The sequence below is a fragment of the Centruroides vittatus genome, unplaced genomic scaffold, assembly GCF_030686945.1.
Source record: "Centruroides vittatus isolate TY-2023 unplaced genomic scaffold, ASM3068694v2 scaffold_450, whole genome shotgun sequence".
Taxonomy (NCBI): domain Eukaryota; kingdom Metazoa; phylum Arthropoda; class Arachnida; order Scorpiones; family Buthidae; genus Centruroides; species Centruroides vittatus.
The window spans coordinates 2,102,359-2,125,249 of NW_027122709.1; the positions used below are offsets into that span (position 1 = coordinate 2,102,359).

The 22,891-nt window shown below is 38.3% G+C and overlaps 2 protein-coding genes across 3 annotated transcripts; one reads left to right on the forward strand and one right to left on the reverse strand.

Annotated features, from left to right (window-relative positions):
• Window positions 1–4,440: 4,440 nt before the first annotated feature.
• On the forward strand, window positions 4,441–8,904 carry LOC136989184 (glutamate-gated chloride channel alpha-like). 2 transcript variants are annotated; one of them, XM_067287266.1, is made up of 9 exons: window positions 4,441–4,671; window positions 5,875–5,934; window positions 6,233–6,306; window positions 6,385–6,452; window positions 6,818–7,044; window positions 7,117–7,199; window positions 7,270–7,428; window positions 7,497–7,879; window positions 8,449–8,904. In XM_067287266.1, exons 2-9 carry the CDS (start codon window positions 5,879–5,881, stop codon window positions 8,644–8,646), a joined length of 1,248 nt encoding a protein of 415 aa, XP_067143367.1. In that variant the 5' UTR covers window positions 4,441–4,671; window positions 5,875–5,878; the 3' UTR covers window positions 8,647–8,904. The 2 variants fall into 2 exon arrangements, with proteins under 2 accessions (XP_067143367.1, XP_067143368.1); XM_067287267.1 differs by lacking the exon at window positions 4,441–4,671 and having other exon boundaries at window positions 5,838–5,934.
• Window positions 8,905–9,480: 576 nt separating this feature from the next.
• Window positions 9,481–22,502, reverse strand: LOC136989261 (fringe glycosyltransferase-like). The gene is made up of 10 exons (XM_067287390.1): window positions 22,152–22,502; window positions 15,286–15,334; window positions 15,095–15,137; window positions 14,153–14,212; window positions 13,132–13,279; window positions 12,472–12,557; window positions 10,340–10,410; window positions 10,118–10,212; window positions 9,957–10,039; window positions 9,481–9,681 (listed from the first exon to the last, which is right to left on the reverse strand). The coding sequence occupies exons 1-10, from the start codon at window positions 22,449–22,451 to the stop codon at window positions 9,627–9,629; spliced, it is 990 nt and encodes a 329-aa protein (XP_067143491.1). The 5' UTR covers window positions 22,452–22,502; the 3' UTR covers window positions 9,481–9,626.
• Between the last annotated feature and the right edge of the window lie 389 nt (window positions 22,503–22,891).

Below are 22,891 nucleotides of genomic sequence, written 5' to 3' on the forward strand. Positions count from 1 at the left end.
CCTTCCATATTTGTCAGTTCTTCATTCGAGAGTTGTGGGAGTTCTTCCGTCGTCAGATTAGTTTCAGTTTCCATTATGAGCTCTTCAATGTCATCTTTATTCACCTCCAATTCCAGATCTCTAGCAGTTGTCATAATTTCGGAGGAATCATCCCTCTCCCTCCTCGAATGCAGGAGGGACACAGCTTTCCCAAGCAGAACAACTGTCGTCGAATGACTTCTGACGTAGCTTCAAGAATAAAAACGTTTTGGAAAGAAAAATTTGATAATGTCATCGTTGAGGAGAACTGGCACGCTTCGAAACACCGACGAAGCAGTGCTCGAATGTACAGTTTTATGAAACCTGCAATAACCTCTCGATCCATTGGTTGAATCAACGAAGTGGTATTCGGAGGCAGAAACCGAACTGTCGGCCAGGGAAAGTCTTCCAGCAAATTAACCTTCGAGGTCTTTCGGGTGTCCCGGTGCATTGTCCAATAGCAACAGTTATTTTAATGGCAATTCGTTGGTCCGAAGGTAATCCTCGATGCTTGGAGCACAAACTTCAAACAGCCGTTCTTTGAAGAGACCCGCGCCCTTTTATTCGATCTCCGCATCACTCGCAGTCTTTCTTTAATTGTGGAATTTTTTTCGAATGCTCAAGGGTTCTCAGAGTGATAGACAAGAAGCGGGATAAGCTTCGTATCACCGATAGCATTAGCTCCCAAAACGTCAATCGGTCTTTCGTGGGTTTACGCCCAGGAATATTTTTCTCCTCTTTCGTGATGTAGGTACGGTTCGGCATGCGCTTTCAAAATAAACCACTTTCATCAAAATTGAAAATTTGTTGTGAACAATATCCTTTTATTTTAATGAATTCTTCAAATTTGAGACAGAACTTCTCAGCTTCTTTACCTGCACTAGCAGACTCGCCGTGAATTACCACACGTTTAATGCCAGATCTCCTCCTAAATTTTGCAAACCATCCAGTGGTAGCCTCAAATTCTATCTCCTCGTGTGACGAATGTGGAGTTTGTTTCTTCAGTTCTTCAAAGAATGTTCTAGCTTTCTCTCGAATGATAGTCACACTAGTTAGATCTCTCTTCATTTTCCTTTCTTTTATCTAAATTAAAAGCAATCTCTCCATTTTTTCATGGGTAGACTTATGGGAAGGTAGCTATGCCCTAACCCACAACTAAGCAACGACCAGTGTTCTGTGATTTTATGCACGCGCGTTTTAGAGGGCGCTTATTAGAACTAAGAAAGTACCGTTCAGAAATGAAAAAACACCAGTGGTTAGATGTGGAAAATTAAATACTTAGATTTTTCGCGGGGTAACCCCCGTATAACACTAGTTACGTTCCAAAAAATTACCGTGTTACGCGAATCCGTGTTATACGAAACGAAGAACTAGTACGAAAAGGGGGGTTAGGTTCTAAAAATTAAAAAACATGCTATTATATCTTCATAATTAAGATAAATAGCTTTATTAAAATTTTCTTAAGAAGTGATACACATTAATATAAATTAAACAATGTTTTCGTCGTCATCACTAAGCACTATTAACCGAAAATTTTTAATCCACGTAGCCAAAAAAGAGACACAATTAAAGTCTTAAAGTATACTTGTAGAGGTGTGGATCGTCCCAACGGTCGGAGGCGCGGTTCGATGCCTAAGAACCGGTGACGGAATAAAGCAAGTATGGAATAAGGCGACAAAAACGAGAAGCGTCGAGATCTGGCAACACTGAAACAAGTTTCGAGAAGGACCACGCGCATCGACAGAAGGCGGAAAATTTACATACTGTACTTAAGTACTAATAGTTCATGAAAATCTGATAGTACGGCGCGCTCGAATGAAAAATGTCAAATGAGCCATCTTTCGCGCTTAAAAGCTTTATCGCGTTCATTGAACTGTTGTACGGGGATTTCCCTAATTTCAAATTACATAAAGTTCGCTTTTAATGGTTTTCATTACATTTCGTGTTGTACGAGAGTTTTACCCAATTCTCGAACCGTGTTAGAGTGAATCCGTGCTACGAAAACACCGTGTTATACGGGGGTTACTTGTATATATTTTTTACAAATATCTTTTTTATAATTATATTATTTATTATTTTGTTAAATTTTCTGCCAAGAGATGGCGCTACGAGTAAATCGAATTTAATGTGAATAGAGATGAATTGATTTACAGAAATTTAATAGATACTTTTGGGTGGGATATAAGACACTACGTTAGAAGAGTTTCGTAGCAATTAGTCGCACGGCCTAAAAGCGTTTAACGAACAAACATTCTCATTTACATAAATAGACATAGTATGAAAGATGCTCCTTGTCTCATTCTAGCATTAAAAATCTGCGCATAAAACGACAACATTATAGTCATTCATCCAAAATATCCAGTACGTCTATGAAAAAAGTATTATACTTATCATCAGTAAGAACAAACAAAAGGATATTTTTAATATCCATTAGATCTATTACTATTATTATTACAACTCTAGACTGATAATATAGATTTCAGTACACAAATATATCTTTATTAAGACTAATAATAATAATACCTTCACTTAATCTACCAACACCATACTGTCTACAAGCTTTTTTTATTACTAATATATTGAACTTTCTATCAAATAAAGATTCGACATTATCAGTATCATACCATATTTCAACCAAACAAAACATCTCTCCCGAATAAATTAAATTCCACAACTCTGTATTGTCAGATTTATTCTTTAAACAAGCTATATTATAAAATTATCCTCAAGTTCACTACGGACATTGTTTTGAACAATCTTCTACACTAAAGACTACACTATTTTCTACGGGGTTAATGTTACCCTTGGTGCCAAGATGGCGGCTCGTCTCTGATTCCAGCAAGGAAACAGTGGGACGCACGTTCTAACCTATTCTAATAAATTACCATAATTATTAGCAACCAAATTATTAGAATAGGTTGGGTTAGGTTAGAACGTGCGTCCCACTGTTTCCTTGCTGGAATTAGAGACGAGCCGCCATCTTGGCTACCTAAGGTAACATTAACCCGGAAGGATCATCATTTATAAAGATATTAATAACTTACCTTTAAAATTCCTGGTATTCTTATAAACCTTTATTTTATCTTCCGAATTCATCACCTCGCATATAGCGAGTCTTTTTTTTTGTAGGTGTGAAAACTTACCAACTCTATAAGCCTTAATATTTACTTTAAAGACTTTTTTGCACCAAAACAACAGCATCCTCATCACTTCCATTATCTGGAAGACCAGAAATCACTACTATTTCTTCTCTCTTTATCTTCCAATTTTAACAGTTTCGAATAAGTTTAGAGTATACCTTTTTATGCCTTCGAATAATTTACTATTGTTTGAGATAGTGTAACTATTTTTCTTCTCCTCTTCACGTACCGGGATCCGAGACTTCAAATCTATAAGTGCTGTATCGGTGTTTTCTATCTCGATAACCGGGTTTCCCGTAGAAATTTTGCCATTCGCTAACACCAGATTTACATAAATTCGTAACGACGTATCGGCCCACCCAAAAAATAACAAAAATCTCATTCTTACCTTTATACCAACGGAGTGTGCCATTAGTTTGCTCACTCGGTTTCTAATGCTGAAGTAAGGAGCGCACAAAAAGTGATCTATTATTTTTTTAAAAATTTCTATAAAAAAAATAGAAATTTCAATTTTAAAATGGCATTAATAATTTTTAATTCTATTCTCTGTCGTGTTTGGCAAACAGTACAAAAGCACGCACGTGGTTAAATAAATTGCCGGGAAAATTCATCAATTATTAACGTGTAATTATTATTATTTAAATACATTTCCCAACTGACAAATTCTCACTTTAAACCCACAATTAATACTTGTTTCTCGGTGTATTATTATCTGTGTAATTTTTTAATGATTAAATACAGAAATTCTCCATTATACTAAACTAATTCAATGTTGAAGAATCTCAAACTTTGTCATTGTCTTAGTATTTTGGAGGTGAAGAAGAAAAGATCTACCACGTGATCAAAAACTAATCGTTAGCCAAAACTTTAACAATAAACAATAGTAACAATACGAACAATAGTGTGAAAGATCAGTTTTATTCCCCGGTATTATGGTCAATCGATTGGGTCTCGGTTGCGGCGTAACCACAACTACAATTCTGTATTTTAAAAATCAAACATTTTTCGACCACATCTCGTAACGGAATGATTCGAGACGGGGTAAGCCCTCGATTTAACGAACTAATTGTGGAAGCGATGCCTACCGATGCCGTTAAATCGAATGTGTTTTAAAAACGTATATTAATTAATAACGAACTCGCAACTTACAGGATGTATTGTTATTACTATAATGTGCATTGAATGATTTATATTCGCTGGCCATCTTTAAGTAGTGTTCTTTCTGCCAATAAAATAAATATTTTTACATTTATAACGGAATTGCGTTAAATCCGAAGTGTGTTAAATCGAGGGTCTACTGTATTTGCATGTTTGTCGAGGCTTTGACGGGTGAGTGAAGCATTTAAATTTAGCCATTTAGCGCCGTATCGTTAGTGTGGTTACGGACGGGTGCACTTAGAAAAACAAAAGAGAAAAAAACAAGAAAGATCCGCCATGTCAATTAGAGTGCTTCATTGTGTGAAAATTAACAATTGGAGTTGAAGAAAAGTAGAAGCCGTCGAAGATAAGCCAAGTAAGTGAAAGAACGAAGGACATTGCTCCTAACGCAGTCCGTTCGTGATTTAGAAACACTAATTGTTACTTCAAATCAGATAAGTTATCTTTCATCTCTCATTTATTAACCTATCTTATCATTAAAAGATGCCTCGCTCTGTATAGAAAACGTAAACTCGTTTTATATACGTGGAGGCCCTACATTTATAGCTCCGTGGCTTTATAGAGTTGTAAGTGAATGATCCTAAATCCGCATTAATTATTAATTATACGAGAAATAATTAATTATTTCTCGTGTACACTCGCTTTTTTGGGAAAAAAATATATAACCTTTGAAGAAACAGAAAAAAATCCAGCAACGAGTTGCTTAGCTTTCCAGGCGACATTTGGTGGCGCCATCTGTTACCATATAAAAAGTTTAAAATAAAATATTTTGGCCAAAAGCTTAATTTTGAGGGTAGGGACGGGTTATATTTAAAAAAAATTGTAAATGCGAAGTAAAATCGTCATTATGTCAGATCCTACTGGAGATACACACGACCCTCTTTATCTTCCCACCCCACGACCTTTAATCACCGAAATTCAATAGTATCGAACCCCCTAATACCAAAACACCCTTACAAAATTACAGAAAACATGAGAGTTATTAAGCTTCAAACCAAGGTCTATATAAGAAGGTCAGGACACGCGTACTGGAGCCGCCATTTTGAGTCGCATGTTTAAAACAAACTTGTTCGAGCAAACAGTTTTATACGACATTAATTAAACTAAAATTGCATAAATTAGTTTAATTAATGTCGTATAAAATTGACTGCTCGAACAAGTTTGTTTTAAACATGCGACTCAAAATGGCGGCTCCAGTACGCGTGTCTTCTTTTTGCTTCAAACAGGGTGAACAAAATAGTGCCCCCCCACACGGGCACTAACATCCATACGTATGGATGTTCGTGACTGTATGTGGAAAAAATTCGGAAAGACAGGAAAACCCCCGAAGTTGTTTGCATTTTCTCGACGTTTCAAGGTGTTCCGAATCGAAAAATTAAAAATTTTGGGGGGTGATTTTTTGACCGATGGTCATACTATCCCTCTGTTATACATAACAGACGGGAAAGTAATAGAATCAGTAAAATTGCGATCGAAGAAAGCCACGGAACAGTAACGTCACCACGAGAAACCTTACTTAAACTTTCATTAATTGTATTTTGTTTGTGTTCAATCGTAGAAAGATGTTGGTCATCGTCGTTTTACTTTTCTACCCCTTTGTTAGCGTCGTTGCCATTCCGTGAGTATTTTTCCTACCCTATTTAACGAAATGTTATAAAATTAAATTAAATTATTAAATATATATTTATTTATTTATCTATTTACCTAATACTAGAATTTTGCGGAATGGATAAACAAATAAATGTTTCGTGTTTTCTAAAGTGCTGGACGTATCTGTAATCAATAAAAATTTAAAATAATAACTTTAAATGTTTATTTTTCAAATGTAAAAAGATGATTTATATTTTATACTTATATTTTATTAACTGTATTAATGGTAAGCAGCGTAAGAAATAAATAGAATTGATTGGTTTCAGATGCGACGGAACGGATCCATTCAAGCTAATCGTTCCTTTGGATTATAGAAAATCGGAGGCACCCGCCACTAAAAGTAATTTTCTTTCCTATAATTACCACACGTGATATATTTATATAATATTCTAATTAAGCACGTATTAACATTATACAGAATCTCCGGTTCGCGTATACATCGGTATTCAAATTTTCGATATTTACGATTTAAACGAAGAAACTATGGTAAGTGCTGTTCTATAAAACATTCTTCAATTACTAGCATTTTGCGGGTGATGTTTGCAAGGGCGGGTCCAAGGGGGTTCGCGTCTCTTATTGACACACACACACAGAAACATTTTCTTTATTCGAATTTCGAAAATGTTTTTACTTTCCCGTCTGTTATGTATAACAGAAGGAAAGTATGCCCATCGGTCGAAAAATGACCCCCATTTTTGGACTCGGGTCTTCGAAACGTTGAGAAATGAAAAAAATTCGGAGGTCTTTTCTATATGTATGGATGTCAGCGGGGGGCACTATTTTGTTCACCCTGTTTGTAGCTTAACTGGAAAAGGAGAGTTATTCTTCCCTTACATTCTTCGAACATTTAGGATTACAACATACACATGTACTTTGACGACGTGTGGAAAGATTACAGACTTAACTCGGAGTGTCTAAAAGAAAATAGACCCGTTATATTTCCGGAAGAGATGGCCAACAGATTGTGGACCCCCGACATCTATTTCGAGAACAGCAAGTGGGGAGAGTTGTTTCGCATTTCCGTTCCCAACATAAACGTAAAGATATATCGCGATGGTACCCTTTACCGATCCGCTAGGTAGGTATTTGTACAATTGAATTATTTACAAATACATACTAGCCTCGTACACTCAAGTTTCTATACGTACAGGTACGTAGTTCGACTGAGCTGCCCGATGAATCTTCGATACTACCCGATGGACGTTCAAGTGTGCTCTTTTAAGATTGGATTATGTAAGATTTCTCGGTTGGATTACGGTCTCGATTATTTTTATTTTTCATTAAAATTAGTTACTTTTATTAGTTGCTCATCCGAATTATTTAGTGGAACTTCATTGGTCGGAAGAAAAAGAATGCCCCAAAAATGGTATGATCTCTATCGAAATGTTATCTCCTACCATGCTTCCTCAGTTCGACTTGATTAACGTTAGCACGGGAAAGACGAACTCCATCTGGAGCACAGGTATTATATTATCCGTTTACCAATTATTTACCCCCCCCGAACTATTCTTATACTGAAATCTTCCACAGGTAATTACACGTCACTGATCGCAAATTTTACATTTTCGAGACACCTGACTTCCCACATAGTCAACACCTACATTCCGAGTTCTCTAGTGGTTGGTCTCTCTTGGTTGTCGTTTTGGTTGAGAGTGGGTGACGTTCCCGCTCGAGTGACTCTCGGCGTTACGTCACTGTTAACTTTATCTACTCAAGTAGTACAATCGAGAAGTAATCTTCCACCCGTCGCTTACGTCAACGCTTTAGACGTTTGGCTCTTCGTCTGCGTCAATATGGTGTTCTTCACCATTGTCGAATACGGTTTCTGTTACTACCTGGCCGAAAACCATTTTCCATCTTCGAAAATCCTCGGAAGAGTCCGGATGTGGTTGAGTAAATCGTGCGATAACGTGGTAAGTTACTACCAGTTTTTATTTAAAATCTTTATACGTTTCGGTTAATGTTACCTTAGGTAGCCAAGATGGCGGCTCGTCTCTAATTCCGGCAAGGAAACAGTGGGACGCACGTTCTAACCTAACCCGTTTCCTTGCTGGAATTAAGACGAGCCGCCATCTTGGCTACCTAAAGTAACATTAACCTAAGTTTCTCTTTATGGAGCAAAGTACTGTTAATGCGAAGAGTCGTGACCACATTAGCAGGTTTCGCCGTATTGCTTGTCGAGACGAAATTCATTTAGTAAACTGAGCTATTTTAAGGGGCATTAATGCAGAAAAAAGGGCATTTCCTAATCACGGTTGGCAATTTAACGAAATTTTGCATAATTAACCGTAGGTAAGAGAAAAGTAGGTTTTAATCACGCGCTTAATTACGACACGAATAAAGCATTAAAAAACACGATTGAATCGAACGAGGTTATTACCTGTAATATTAAAGATGGCAGATAATAACCTGGCAATTATTCCGACTACTGATGCGAATAAATAATAATAATAATAATACGTTTCGCTCTTCTTGGCTTTAGGCACCGACGGCGCCACTGGTGGACGAGACCAAGTGTACCACGTCACAACAGGAAAACAAAACGTGGCAAAACGAAGAAGCTAAAGCGCAATCTCTGGATCGAATTTCTAGAATTCTATTTCCTGTCACTTTTCTATTATTTAATGTATTTTATTGGCCTTATTACCTTTCGGCGCACACGCGTTCCGCCAACGTTTAAACATGGCCGCCATCTGCCACGTGTCCTGTTTGTCTTACGCATTTCGCACAAATCTCCGTATTGTCCGATAAGCTATTGTTATTCGTTAAATAAAAATATCGAGACATTGTATATACCTTTTTTATTTGCGATCGTGTATAGTGTATTATTTATCGGTTTCTATTGTCGTCGCGCTTATCGATCGTTCAATTTTTAAATTAATATGCAATGAATACGGATATTAATTATGTACGAGAAATAAATTAACATTTTAAAATAGTTTCCGTGTGATTATTTAACCCGTTGCTAAGATATAAATTCCATACTACACAAAACTTTTTTTAAAAAGTTTGTTTTTTTACCTCCAGATGGCATCGGTGTTGGTAAATTCAACCGGTAGATCGCGAACACCGGAGTGGCTTTCGGAAACACGGAAAGGAGTCGGTTTAGGGCATACGGTTGAGGAGCGACGAATTACACCGAACTTTTGGTACTTAATTACGCGGTGTATTTTTTAAACGGTCCACTAAATAATCCGCGAGGTGTCGTTTTTGTTTAGTGACAGTTATTCCAGAATATAAAGTGAATTCTCGTGCAAAAATATATTATTCCCAACAAACTTTATTTTAGGGAAAAATTCACTTATTTTCTTAAAAAAACAACAATATGTATAGAACTTATTTAACAACAAATATATATATATTTACTATATACACAATAATATTCACAATATTCACAAAATATATTACAAAAATAAACATTATTTACAAAGAGCAACGATAAAAAAAAATCGGTCCTCTCGCCGAAAATAAAGAAGAAGAAAAAAAAAAGAATTTGATTGTGTTTTTTTGTTTGTTTTGTTCTTTTGAAAATTTCTTGGCTCTTCACGTCACAACATTCTCTCTTTTGATTTTGAAAAATGATTTGCTCTCTCAATTTCGACGTCGTCTTGACGTCACAACTATTAACATTTTGGCTCCTTTAACGGTGTAATTAAACATTCACCTCGGACAAAAATTGAAATTCGGAAAGAGATGACAGTGAAGGGAGAGGAACCTGGGGGAAAAAGGGGGATAATAAATAAGTCTGTAGACTCGAACGAGGGAGTTTCTCCCCCTCCGATTTGGTCACGTGGTACTCGTAACCTTGACCACCTCTACCTTCTATTAACATGCAATCAATCCTGTTCGCCCCTAAAGTGAGGCGAACGGGGGGAGAAAAACGAGATATTTCTGTCCATTTGAACCGATAAGTCCCCCCCCATTCTATTAGATAGGCCGTTTCGGTAGCTTCCACTCGGTTACGCGCGCTTAAAACAATGCGTAACTTACCTAGTCGGATCGATTCTGGGATCGAAACCGTCGATAGAAAGCACGTTCATGTCTCTACCGTATCTAGAATAGCTGAAGGTGATCTGAGAATAAATTATATTATTATTATACTGGATTCTCCATCGAGAATAAAGGAGACGAGTTTAATAAAGGACACTTACTTGATCGTTATAGTTTTCCGGTTTTAGAAATTTCATGGGTTCCAAATGGGAATGGAACTGCTCCACAACAGTCAGCTTCTTATTTAGCAGATGCTCTAGAAAAATAAACACGGAAACTATCAACACACTGGATGGAAAGTAACGCTAAGATATTAAAGTCGTTACGTCTTTATACACCTCGGGATGTTATATAACTTAAGATAGTGACACGACTATATTCACCTATAATGTATCCCATAGTGACGTCGTCTGGAAGACGTATTTTTTCTCCGATGCTTATGAATTTCCCGCCGCTGTAAGGAGAGAAAAATAATAATACTTTCAAATACCGAAACAATGATTTTTCCAAGTAGAATTAAAATGAGAAGGGATATAATTTTCTCTCATCAATTGTAATTCATCAAAATCGAAGTGTGTGTGTGTACGGTCGCCTTAGGACCTAGAAGGTAAGAGATAATATCGGATCAAAGCAGGGTGGAGTTGGCATTTGATACGCGTTACGAGTAATCGCCAAACTGTATCTCGAATGCATACATTACAATGGCATTCAACTTTCTAATTGCCATTCCCATTTATTAATTAGAGTCACCTGTCTCTAACGACTACCTACGGCTCTGTGCCATCTCATTAATTTACTATGTGCCTTTTTTTTTTACCTTCTTACGTCTTAGTTTTTAAAGCCCGGAGTCATTAAAGTTGCACGAAAAAAGTCGGATCCGCAGGTGTTGGTTAATTAGTTTCGGCTATAAACCTTTTTATTATTACTTACATTGTGATTTATGCATGCTTCTATAAAAGCTTCAAAGTTCTTCACGTTGCCGTTTTTATTATAATGTCGTTATCTAAATTTATTCCCGCGATTTAAAGCGAGGAAGGGGTCGGCAGTTTTAACAAATAAGGAATTCTTTAGGTAGAGATAATGTAGAGAAAAAAAGAACACACAAATTTTATTAAATAATCGTCTCGTGTATCGGTTATCTTCATATTTCTCATTATGTTTTATTGAGCGAAACATAAAACATTCCAACTTAATGAGGCGTATTTTATCTACTTTAATCTAAATAATGGCGAAAAATGATCGTCCGAATAATGTTAATTAATGTATAACGAGATGATACTAACGGAACAATTAGGAAAATTAAACAAAAGTCCGGCTGTTATATATAATAGAAGGAAAGTATGGCCACGGGTGGAAAAATGACCCCCCAGATTTTTACATTTTTTGACTCGGGAGACCTTCGAACGTCGAGAAATGCATAAAAATTCGGGGTTTTTTTTTTTCTCTATTTACGGGTGTTTGCGTGTTTTGTTCGTCCTATTTGAAACTTAATTACTCCCGTGCCTTTTGTCGAAAATTTCTGAAATTTCGCAGAGAGGTTTGTGTATTAGGGGGTCGTGCGTATCTCCAGTTGGGTCGGACTTAATGACGTAATTCTTAACTATTGTTTAGTAATTGCACTTTTCTGCTCCGATGTGTGGCGAGATGGAGGAATGTAACGAAGAGGGGAATTTTGCGCGCTGTTGTCGAGTGTTCTGTGGAAGGAGTAGAAAATGATCGTGGCTAAAGTTAAGGAATTGGTAGCTACTTCACATATCACGCGAGGCCAAAAGAGGCCACGAAGCGGGTTTCGACGCGAGGTTACGGCACCCACAGAATACCGAAATGGTTTCTAATTAGTGGCAGAATATACAAAATAAGTAGACGTTTATCTTTAACGAGTTTAACGTTCTTATAATTTTAATCGACTCTTCTAAATGACAATCTTAACGAGCCGGCGGTAATGACTAACGTCCAGATCCGGTACGCTCGATGTTATCTATACAAAGACAGTCGGTGGCCGTGTCTGACGTCATAAACAGTCGATGGTTCGGGTCAATTCTGAAGGGCGACCAGACTTTTAATTGAATCGGCATTCGGACGAGCTTGATGAATAGTAAGTTAGAAGGGGGCAGGGCGTAAATGAATGGCAACCACCTGCATCGATTAACGTTCGAGATTCTTTATTAACGGCTCGTCTGGGTTTTACTAAAGATTTCGATCTTTGGCGGCGGTGTTACGAATTAAATTGTCCTCCCACTCCGAGTCTTATGTAAATTTTTATGTGTGTGGTGCCTACGCACGGTGGATGGGAGCGAAATCAGCCAAATGAATCATTAATACTTAGCAACCGATCAGCATTTACTGGTTTATCAGGTTTGGTGAGATTCCGGTCAGTCATCTCCGCAACTAAGACCGGATGTACTTTTATTATAATTATAACACTGCAAAAATTTAGTACGTGTTATAAGCACGTACGATCGACGGAATAGATCATTTCCAAACTATAAATGTATTTAAATTGCCAATCACTCACCTGGCTAACGGCATCATTTTAAGTGCCAACGCTCTACTTAAACAAAATCCGGCACCTCCCGTGGCAAACCAAAATGCCACTTTCTTCTGTAAAGTATAAATAAATAAATAAATAAATTTACGGAAAATTCTAATAATATATAATATCGTTTTTTTTTTTTAAATAAACCTTATTTTTTTAAAGTTAAAAAGGCGCCCGAGGCAGTTAAACAATTCATCGACTAATAAGCCAGCGGATGCGTACACTTCCTTATATTCTACAACCATTAAGTCGGTGGTACGTAGCTTGACCCTAGTCATTGGAGGAGACAAATTGTGACAAACGAAAGTAATTCTCGGCCGTGGTGACTAATGCATTCATTAAGCCGGCTCCGTGGGTTCACCGAGTAAATATAGTCATCCAGTAACGCAATTTACAAAGTAATAATATATATTTTAAGCACGAAAGATCGTTTGTGTCGTCTCGAATCTCGTAGCAATAAACAGAATTCACCTCGTGTGTTTAATGACGTAGTCATTTTGCACGTCCAGAAGTTATACCGTAACCTTTTGTTGCTCCTTCGTAACACGATAACATTCCGTATATTGTGACGCGCACGACAACTAACGCATAAACATCCGGATGTATTATATTATACATCAAAACACTACATTTTCTCACCTTGAAATTTTCTCTGCTGAGAATTTCTAGAGGGGCTCTTATGCTGGGTTTCCCCAAATACCAATCTTCTTGGTGATTATATTTTTTTAATAGCTTCACTAAACGCGGTACGTTGACATAATTATCGTCATCAAAATGACAGAACCACCTGGAAAAAAAGTACATCGTAAGGCGTAGATAAAAAAAACGTTTCCCCCCTCTTCGACGTTTGTCTACTTCTTAAATTAACGTTTCTTTAATCATTTTATCAGCCAAGTTGAAAGATTTGTAATGGCCCGAGGTGAGGAGTTTGCGTGCGCGAATTTTTTTCGAATTTTTATATCAGTTCTGATAGCGTGATTCGGGGAAAACGGATCAATAATTACCTCGGCCATAACATCCGTCAGTGTTAGAAAGCAACTTAAAAAAAAAAGGAAAAAGCAATCGGTCATTCGAGAGACTCCGCCCGATCAGAAGTTGGTCTTGACAACTCCACCCAAAGGTAAACCAGTTAAATGTCTTCGGGCGTCAGCCTATAGTAACCATTTGATGGTCGTTCTAAATAGCGAAGGAGATTACTTTAGAAGGTCTTCTAGTTGATTTTAGAAGACACTCGGGTTGTTAAATTAGCCACGGAGACGTCTTTAATCTTTTAAAATATCGCCAGAGTAACTTATCAAATGTCTCGGGCTAAACAAGTTCTTATGTGTAACAGATCTTCTGTAATTGTGCCAGATGGTTGGGTCGGCGGAGGAAAAAGTAATAAAATTTCGGCTGCCATTCAAATTTGGTGGTCGATTCGATATAATAAAGCGAATTTATACGTTTTGTAATCGTTGACGGATTAACGAGATAAACAGTGGTCGGCAATCCCACCTTTCATTGTTTTAACAATTGGCGGCGATCTATTTCTCGGTAAATTCGTCGCTCCCGAATGACCTATATACGGTTTCTATTGTTTATAACGTAAGAAAAGTGTTGTAAAAACTCGACCAGATACGTTCGATATTTACTTGACCCGTTGGTAAAAAGTAGAACTTACTTTTTATCGCCGTCGAGGAAAGTATCGAATTCCACGGACATCTTACAACAAAGAGCCTTCCTACGAGTTAAAAAAAGAGGATTAATAAATGGGAATGCAAATGAAAAGATCTGGTTGCAACTTCTTTGAAAAATATAATAAAAAACGGTGTTATAAATGAATAAATATTACGGGTGGATATGCGGAATTGTCTTGGTAATTACACGGGATGTATATACGGAGGAAGAGTAAATGACCTAAAACTGTTTTAATATTGTTAAGTGGTCACCAACCGGACAAATTAATGAAGAGAAAACGACGTCTTGTTAGCCATTTCCTCATTTGTGCTTTAATGGATAGAATACCGGAGAATGGGATAAATTAGATCAAGGACCAGCGAAGGAAACAAATTGGTCCACTTATTCTATTTAACGTGGCAGTTTCTCGCGCACCCCGGTATTTGTATCTTATATAGAAGTCGAGTCGGCCGATGACCACCTGCGATTTTTAAAGTACACCATTCGTCTTTGTACAGATGTGGTCGAAGATAAGGGTGCAATTTATGTTCTCCTAGTCGGTAACTCGGGTGCTCCATCAAGACAATTGATTAAGTAAAACGGTATCTAGTCGACCGTTTCGAATAGGTGGCCCGACTCCGGGAATAAATAAACAATTATTGGATAATAATAAACTAGACACAGTTCGGTAGACGTTTCCTTTTTAGAATTTTTATTTAGGACAACCGTATTCGAAAACGGGGGAGAGGAATTGTTCGAGTGTTTTAATTTGTATTAAAAATATGGAATTTCCTATCCGGGCGTGGGTTGTAGTCGAATTAAACGGCTTAAAGGCATGTTATAAGTCAAAAATTAAACGGAACGTTTCGTCCTACGATCGAATCGAAGAGGTGACCCCACCCTTGCCGAGGGTCAACGACTCGATGGTTCGGAAAGATCGACTTACCTATTGTGCGAGGAAGAACAATTGGTGTTAATGAGACGTCCTCCTGCAATCGAGAAAAATATTTAATGGAAGAACTGCCAATGATCGATAGAACAATAGAAAAGATCCGAAGGCCGTTATCTTTACAGACAATGGGCACTCACGGCATCTTTATATAACGAAGTGTATTTATAGAAATACACGAAACTCACCCGTTTTCATTTGGTAGAACGGGTCGTCGGCATCGGTGAAGAAGTACGTCTGTAAATAAAGAAATAATAATAATATAATATAAATTACTGAACATAAAACGTTTGACATTTAAATTTCGGACGGTGTAAGTTTCGTAATTCGATGGCCGAATGCTTAAAGTCGTCGGGGCCATCCCGTATCTGTTTTCCTTAATGATGCTATTGTCCGCCGCGATAGGCGATACCGAGTGTGCCTATCGGTTTACAAATTGGTTTTTCGGAAATTTATCGGCTCCGGCATCCGTTTCGAAAGTCAAAACAGACGAATAGGTAGACAAAGCGCATTCATTAATCGTTCCCAGCACGGAACTTATCTCCCGCGGACTAAAAAACCTCTTTACAGTCCACAAATTAACGATGTCAGAAGAATGAAGACCCCCTTCTAAGGGATACATTAAAAACAACGTTGCTTTTGGCGGAATGCCGGTCACGTGACTCGCCTCTCGGAGCCATCCCCCGGGCTCTTCTTTATTCGGTAGGTGGTGTGTTAGTTGTGTGGGTTTTTGTGTAGTAACGTGAGCCGGTGTAGGGGAGAGTCGTTCCCACACCGGCCCAAACTCGCGGTTTACAATATCGACCGGTCCTTTTTCTGGCCGCCCGCAGCATCGACAATAGCTTCTTCCTTTTTAGTAAGAAACGGCAGTTCGAGATGAGTCATCGTCTTTATTCGATAAAGACGTAGAACCTATTGTTAACTAGAACGCAGAGATCGTGCTCGAGCCAGTCTGGTCATTTCACTGCCTGCTTGTCTGCCTCCCCCTCTCCTCTCCGCTCTTTCGAATCCATCAATAAAATTAATTTGCCACGACAAGTCGCAAAAACTCGGTTTCGAATTAAAAATACCTCCGGACAAAAATACTTGTAGTGCTCTTATAACTACGCCCAGGGGCCTACGTAGAAATTCTTTTATATTCGTGCAAAGAGGGCATTCCAAAGACTTTAACGTCAATAAAATTCTAGAAAAGGAGATTCGTACAGTTAATATTGTTATAAATTACATTATTAGTTACTATAAGGTCGAATTAAAGTAGAATAACACAAACCGGAATATAATAAACAGAATTATTTCGTTTAAAAGAAAAAAAAACGAGTAAAATATACCGGCATTTGCTGGATTTACGACAGAGTTTTTGACCATAAATCCAAGTAAGTGGCGCGAATTACTGGATTTTAACACCAGTCGGGAGCGGAACGGATTTAGATTTTACACTTTATTTATCTTCTCGACACGTCAATATGTTTTCTATACACCAGAAATTCCGAGAGCAAGAAAAAAATATAACAAATGGATTTATCTACCTTATTCAAATCAAATATAAACGGAGAAAAAGACCAGGATCTGATGGAAATGGCGCATTAATTAAAGTTTAATTACTAAAAACAATGGCTAACAGAGGAGGAGTGTTCTATTAAAGAAGAAACTAACGTTATAAACGGACTTCGCGGTAATTACCGGATGAAAATACAATGTGAAGAATGTATAATCTACGAAAATACGTGTAGTGGCAACTATACATCGGACATCGCCATCTTGTTTATTAGTCGACTACGTTCACGAAAGGAGAAGTGAGGGGGGGGTATTTTTCTAGCCTTAGGTATGGGATTAGTCAATTTTATATATATATAATATACATATACGGAAACAATAATCGTTTATGCGCGGTTGCAGAGGAACCCATTCTTCTCGAATTGTGTTGGACTCTTCACGTAAACAAAACTGTTTACGTCGGGGGTATCTTCCCGGACTCCCTCCCCTCCCGAAATGGAGATAATTCTTTATTCTATACAACTTACTTGTTCCGTATCATACTGGAGAAGAATGAACGTACAAGAATGTAACGACGGTTATTGTTTATTTTCGTAAATAAATGGACGGAATCGTATTCGACACCGGCTTTATCTTTGACACCATTACGTATCGAATTTCGGACTCGGTTGTATTCCGGATCCATTAGAAGTCCATTAAAAGCGTTATTAATCCATTAAGGATAAAGGGAAGAGAATAACAGCCTTCTACTCCAAAGTTCTAAAAGGTTTACGCGCCGAATATTGTGTGTTAATGGAAAAAAATCACCAGTGGGTCGACTTTAAGTTCTTTACTTTCGGAATTATTTGGAGGTGGCAACAGTGTGATTTTGGAGAGAGCGAAAGGAATTTGGCAAGTATGCGTAGGCAAATTAATTAGGGAGTATAAACGTAAGAGCAACAGGTGGCGAATGTGGAAGAAACGAAGAGTCGATAACCAGGAAACCTTTCATTGTTCTGACGCGAGGACTTCAATCATGGCGGTTACGGGGTGGAGTTGCGTGCACACGGTAGCCTGGCAGGTGTTAGGCAGAACGTCGCCCCGGGCGAGATAGTTCGCCACTGACCTACGACCTATTGCAGGTCTAGTCGACTAGCTGACTCCCAAACATCTGCAGGAAGTAATCACAAGTGTAGCGACCACAAAATGCCATTTTTTTCTCTCGCCTAATGCAATTTTCTCGAAGATGCGGTCGGCCGATTAGTCTATTTATTATACTATGCTCTCGGGCGGTTATTTTTAAGATGCACGAGTGTATCTTATCTCTATTATCCTAAAGCAAACCCTATCGAAAAATAATTAGAGAGATTCATTTAGATAAAAGGGTAGAAATCGTGGGAACTCGCAACGTCTCCATTTGCATAAAAACCCCGAAATTCCCCCGTCTTCGACTAGATTAACCCCTATCGCCGTAGAAGAACGAGTGCCCGGATCACCAGGTGTGCGACAAACAACGTAGTAGGTGGCTTTTATTCGCCACGAAGGAAACAATCCGATGGTTGGTTCGACCCCCGAACGTTCTTCTCCCTCTCTCTTTTCTTCCCCGAGGAGATTTTTGCCGTTCCAGTCGAGCAGAACCGGAGCAACAGATGGTGTCTCGATCATAAAAATTCCTCTCCTGCCGATTACTTGACCTTGTCTGTGCGATTGGCTATTAATATCGCGAATTTCCTCCGACCGGCTCCCAAGAAATACGCACGTTTACATTAATAATGCGCAAATCTACGTCGGGATGACAATTTCGAAAAAGTAATAACGTTCTGTTTGTCCCCGTCTTGTGTCAATGCGGCCAAACAAAGCGGGTGGTGCAGAACCCCCGCCGCACCCGGGGTACGAAACTTTTCAACGCGGTGAGAACGAGCGACGGAAGCCGAATTTTATACAAATTAAAAACTATTTTACCACGTTGGCCACGATGAGTCATTAAGATGAATCATTTCCCGTCCGTTACAATGGAAATTTATAAGAAAGGAGTCTAAGTTGAGTCGAGGCAATCGGAAACGCGCATGCGGATGTGCCCTATTGTCTGATGGCGAATGTTACGGGCAGGTGAAGTTCGTGTCACGTGCATGCCCCGTGCACCAACTAGGGGTGGACTGAATGCACGTGACCGAGTGTGCGGAACATATTGTCGGATTCTGATAACACGTGCTCTTCTGTGTTACTAACAATCTCGGCAATTCCACGTCTGGTGGTCGCATCGTTTCAATTCTTATCAATTTGGCCACAGTAACGTTTTCGAAAGCCCAAAGTACTTTTTATTAAAAACGCCGGGCGTACTGTACTGTACTGTACTTCACCACACCGACGTTCTCAATTTTTAATAAAAATGTATACAATAATATAGGTTACGAATTTTCGTAATTGTTTTCTCTTTTATTTAATTCTTAAAAAGTAATTCTCAATATCTAATACACATTTTTAATTGTAGTGTACAATAAACTTTGACTAAATAACTACTTAACGGCGTATTAAGAGCTTAATGGACGTATTAAAGTTAACAGGAAGGAGGAATATTTATAAATTCTTTGGCTCAGCTTGCTGCCTGGAGTGCGACTCGCAGCTGGTCCCGCAATACACAGACGAAGGGGGAAAAGCGCTATTTTCCCCATGGGAACTAGGTGCCTCTACATCTTCCCACCACTTGTCATACAGTAGCAACAGCACAAGCATATGGTTGTTACTCCGATCACCAGTTTTACCTGACACGTGGCTTCGATGTCATCCAATGATTCGAAACCACGCTATTTGTTTATTTATTTACGTTTACTTTTTAACAAATAATTTAAACTTTAATTTACGGTTTAAAAATATAAATAGAGAGAAGAAGAAAACAATAAATAAGTAAGGGAATAACAGAGGTTTGTTCGAAAGAAAAAGCAGTAAGATTTCGAAGATTGGCCGGTTCTTTTCAAAATTTCTAAGTTATTGTTACGCCCTCGATTCTCGGAGAAAGGCCCATTTCTAGTTTCGACAGCGGGATCCCCCAACCTACACTACCAACTTTTCTGTCAAAAGGAAGGGGCCCATTGTTAAAGCGCCGTTTTCTTTAAGCCACGTCACGATTGACTGACTTAAAGTGTTAACAAGCATCTATTTTTCATTCCTCGATAATTCCAAGGAAAATGTCAGAAGACAAAGATATTTTTATGCGCAAAAAACATTTCTTACGCCAATGCCCAATGCCCAAATTTTTTTTTCCTGGTAGATCGCTCCTCGTTGGCCGTCGATTATTAATTGAAACAGAACAAAAACTGCAAATTACATCGCTCAACTTATTACACTTTGTTCCATTGTTTAAGTAATTATAACTTGTTTTCGTTGACATCCGGTACACTGGTAGTTACGGAGTCTTTGTGATCCGGGCATTTTTTTAACCCCCCTGGGCTATTAAAAGTCTTTTACCACCGCTATGCCATTACCTCAAACTGGCGTCTGAAGGTCTTCAGCCACTGAACCAAAGAAATCTCTTTTTTCACGCTACAGATTATCTAATAGATAAAGTTTTATGAATCGAGTTTGGCTCCTTTAATTCCTTATATACACAGTGATTTATTTCAATATTTACGATCTTCTCGCTTTTCCAATTTATTATCGCCATAACCTCTAATCCGTTCGATTCTTCCACCATCTTAATTAAAATCGTGGCCATTTTCGCCAAGTAATTACGTTTAAAAGTAACAAATCAATTCGAGTTATTTAATTCCGAATGATTAAACGCATTGCTCGCATTGTGTGTTAACGTATATCAAAGTTAATTAAGACTTATGTTACGGGAGGAGGAAACACGATGATCTCCGAATCAGTCAACATCATCTTTATTCTTAAAAGATTACCACAGTCGATTCTCGAATTTCCCAATGTTAATTTAGTGTAGGATGAATCCTTGACCCTCGTCCCAACCAAAATCATTAATTTAGATTACTCCTTTCTATTCGAATTTTGGTTTAACTCTTGTGTAACTCTCGCTATAAATAACCAGAATATCATCGTCTTTCTTTTTTCCATTTTAATTTTTATGCCGTACTTATTACAAAATCCGGTTTGTTTGACCTCTTACGTCTAAGTTACTGATATAACCCTCCCGATGACGATTAAAAACACCACAATTTAATACGTAACGTATCATCCACTCCGTATTTTCTTACCACTTACGCGAAATTCAGTCGCATTTTAAACTAAACAGGATGATAAATGTCTTCTAAACAGCGTATCCTCCTGTTTACAAAACAGTGTAAAATTGTATTTAAAAAACAATTATATTCGGTAACGTTTTCCGTTGAAATGTGCGTAACACGTGGCTAATCTGTCCAGTTAAAGCAACGTAACTATAACGAGATATGGTAAAAGACGATTTACAATTCGTGACGTTCGAAAACAATTTCAGAATTTCCATTGTATTTTGTACAACTCGTGTATTATAGTGCATTTATATATAGTACTTAGAAGCTAAAAAGAATAGAACAAGAGAAACCAACTTTCGAATCGATCAATTAGACTTTAACATCACGTATAAGGGGGGGGGATATTAGAAAATATTGCCATTTATCAACACGTTGGAAGTTAGATTATTAGAAAATGTTGGTTTAATTGCTGTCAATATTACTCCCCTTATCTCAGTTCTTCTCAGATAAAACGGAGGTCGCACTAAGAATGACAAGCTCGGCAAGTAATGTGAGAAATAGCAGTAAAGGTCGTGGGATCGATTAGACCATCCAACGTTGGTTTCAATAAAGGAACCGGGGAGCAAAACCACCAAATTGATTTATGCTCTTAAGAAATCTTTCTTTTTGGCTCCACATCCGCCGATTGACGTTCGATGCAATTAAAAAAAAAACCTACGAGAGATTGGAAATAGACCTCCTACAGAACGTTTTCGACAGAACTCGTCTATACAAATCACACGAGAGGACATTTCCTAAAAGAATTTCTTTTTTTCTTCTTCTTCTTCTCCTCTTTACACAGTTAGGTCGGCAGATGAGACCGTGAGAAGGACCGATCGTATTACGCGTGACCCCGGAGGTGAAAGTTCGAGGGCCAAACTGCCATATTACCAGGTGGTTTTCTGTAACGGCCTGAGAACGGGATCGTCTTGTCACGTGACTTAAATAGGGTATAGGTAAAAAAAAATTTGCCACTCGCGCCATTAATTTTTTTTTTTTGTTTTTTAAAGCTCGGTGTGTTAAAGCGTGGTTAAAAAATGGGCGAAAACGGAAGGAGGAAAGAGTACGAACGTTGGAACTATTTAGAAAAAATCGTGTCCGATCTTCCATTATCCGTATTAATTGTATTGTTTATTCTTTTTTTAAGTTACTCGACCCCGTTCTGTTAGAACTTCCTCGTTGGTCGAAAACACAATAAACCTAGATTTACTATTTTAAAACGTTTTAAAGGAAAACCCTGCCGACCCCTTCCCCCCGAAATAAACATTTACTTAAATACTAATCTGAAACAATTGTAAGTTAGGGGTGGAGGTGAGAGGAGCGAGCATTCCTCCACACAAAGATGCTTCGGAACTAACCTGATCTCTGGCCAGGACGAACCACGTTCTCAAGATGACATCCAACCTGGACTGGTGGAAATTTTTGGTAGTTTTGACACTTATGAAAATATCGTCGAGCGAGGTGCCTCCGGTTACGTTTTCGGATTCTTTGGGCATCGATTCGTTGTCGTCTGCCACCGATCTGGGAAGACGTTGGGCCGAACGTTTCTCCGTCTGGTTGACGTCCACCCATGCCTTTTGGCCTTGCCACACAACAAACAAAGTCATGTAACACGCTATTAGAATAGCCGGAGCCGTTCTTCTCACTATCTTCGCCATGTTGCCGACTGGCACCGTCTGCTCTCTTTCGTCGTCCACGTTTCTCTCCAAACTTCCCCGAGCATGCGCCATGGGCACGGCAGGTGGTTCGGCTTCTCCCCTCCCCGCTTCTCTCCCATTGGCGGACGAAAGGTGATCAACAGGTGCTACCGTACTTACTTTCCTGTCAAGTAGCGGCTCCGTCGCATCCTAACCAAAGAATTCTGCCATTTCCACCTTATAAATACTCGCTAAAGTTTTTATTCTCCTGCCATTCCCCCCCCCCTCTTTCTCTTACACTGTATTATACGCATTATACGTAACAACTGGTTAATTTATTTAATTTGTTATTAAGCCAGATTAATAATAAAGTTTCCTTATAAAATCTACCGCTTGTTATCATAATTTAAACGTTTTTTTTAAAATAATATTTGCAATAATACTTAACGATATCAAATTCC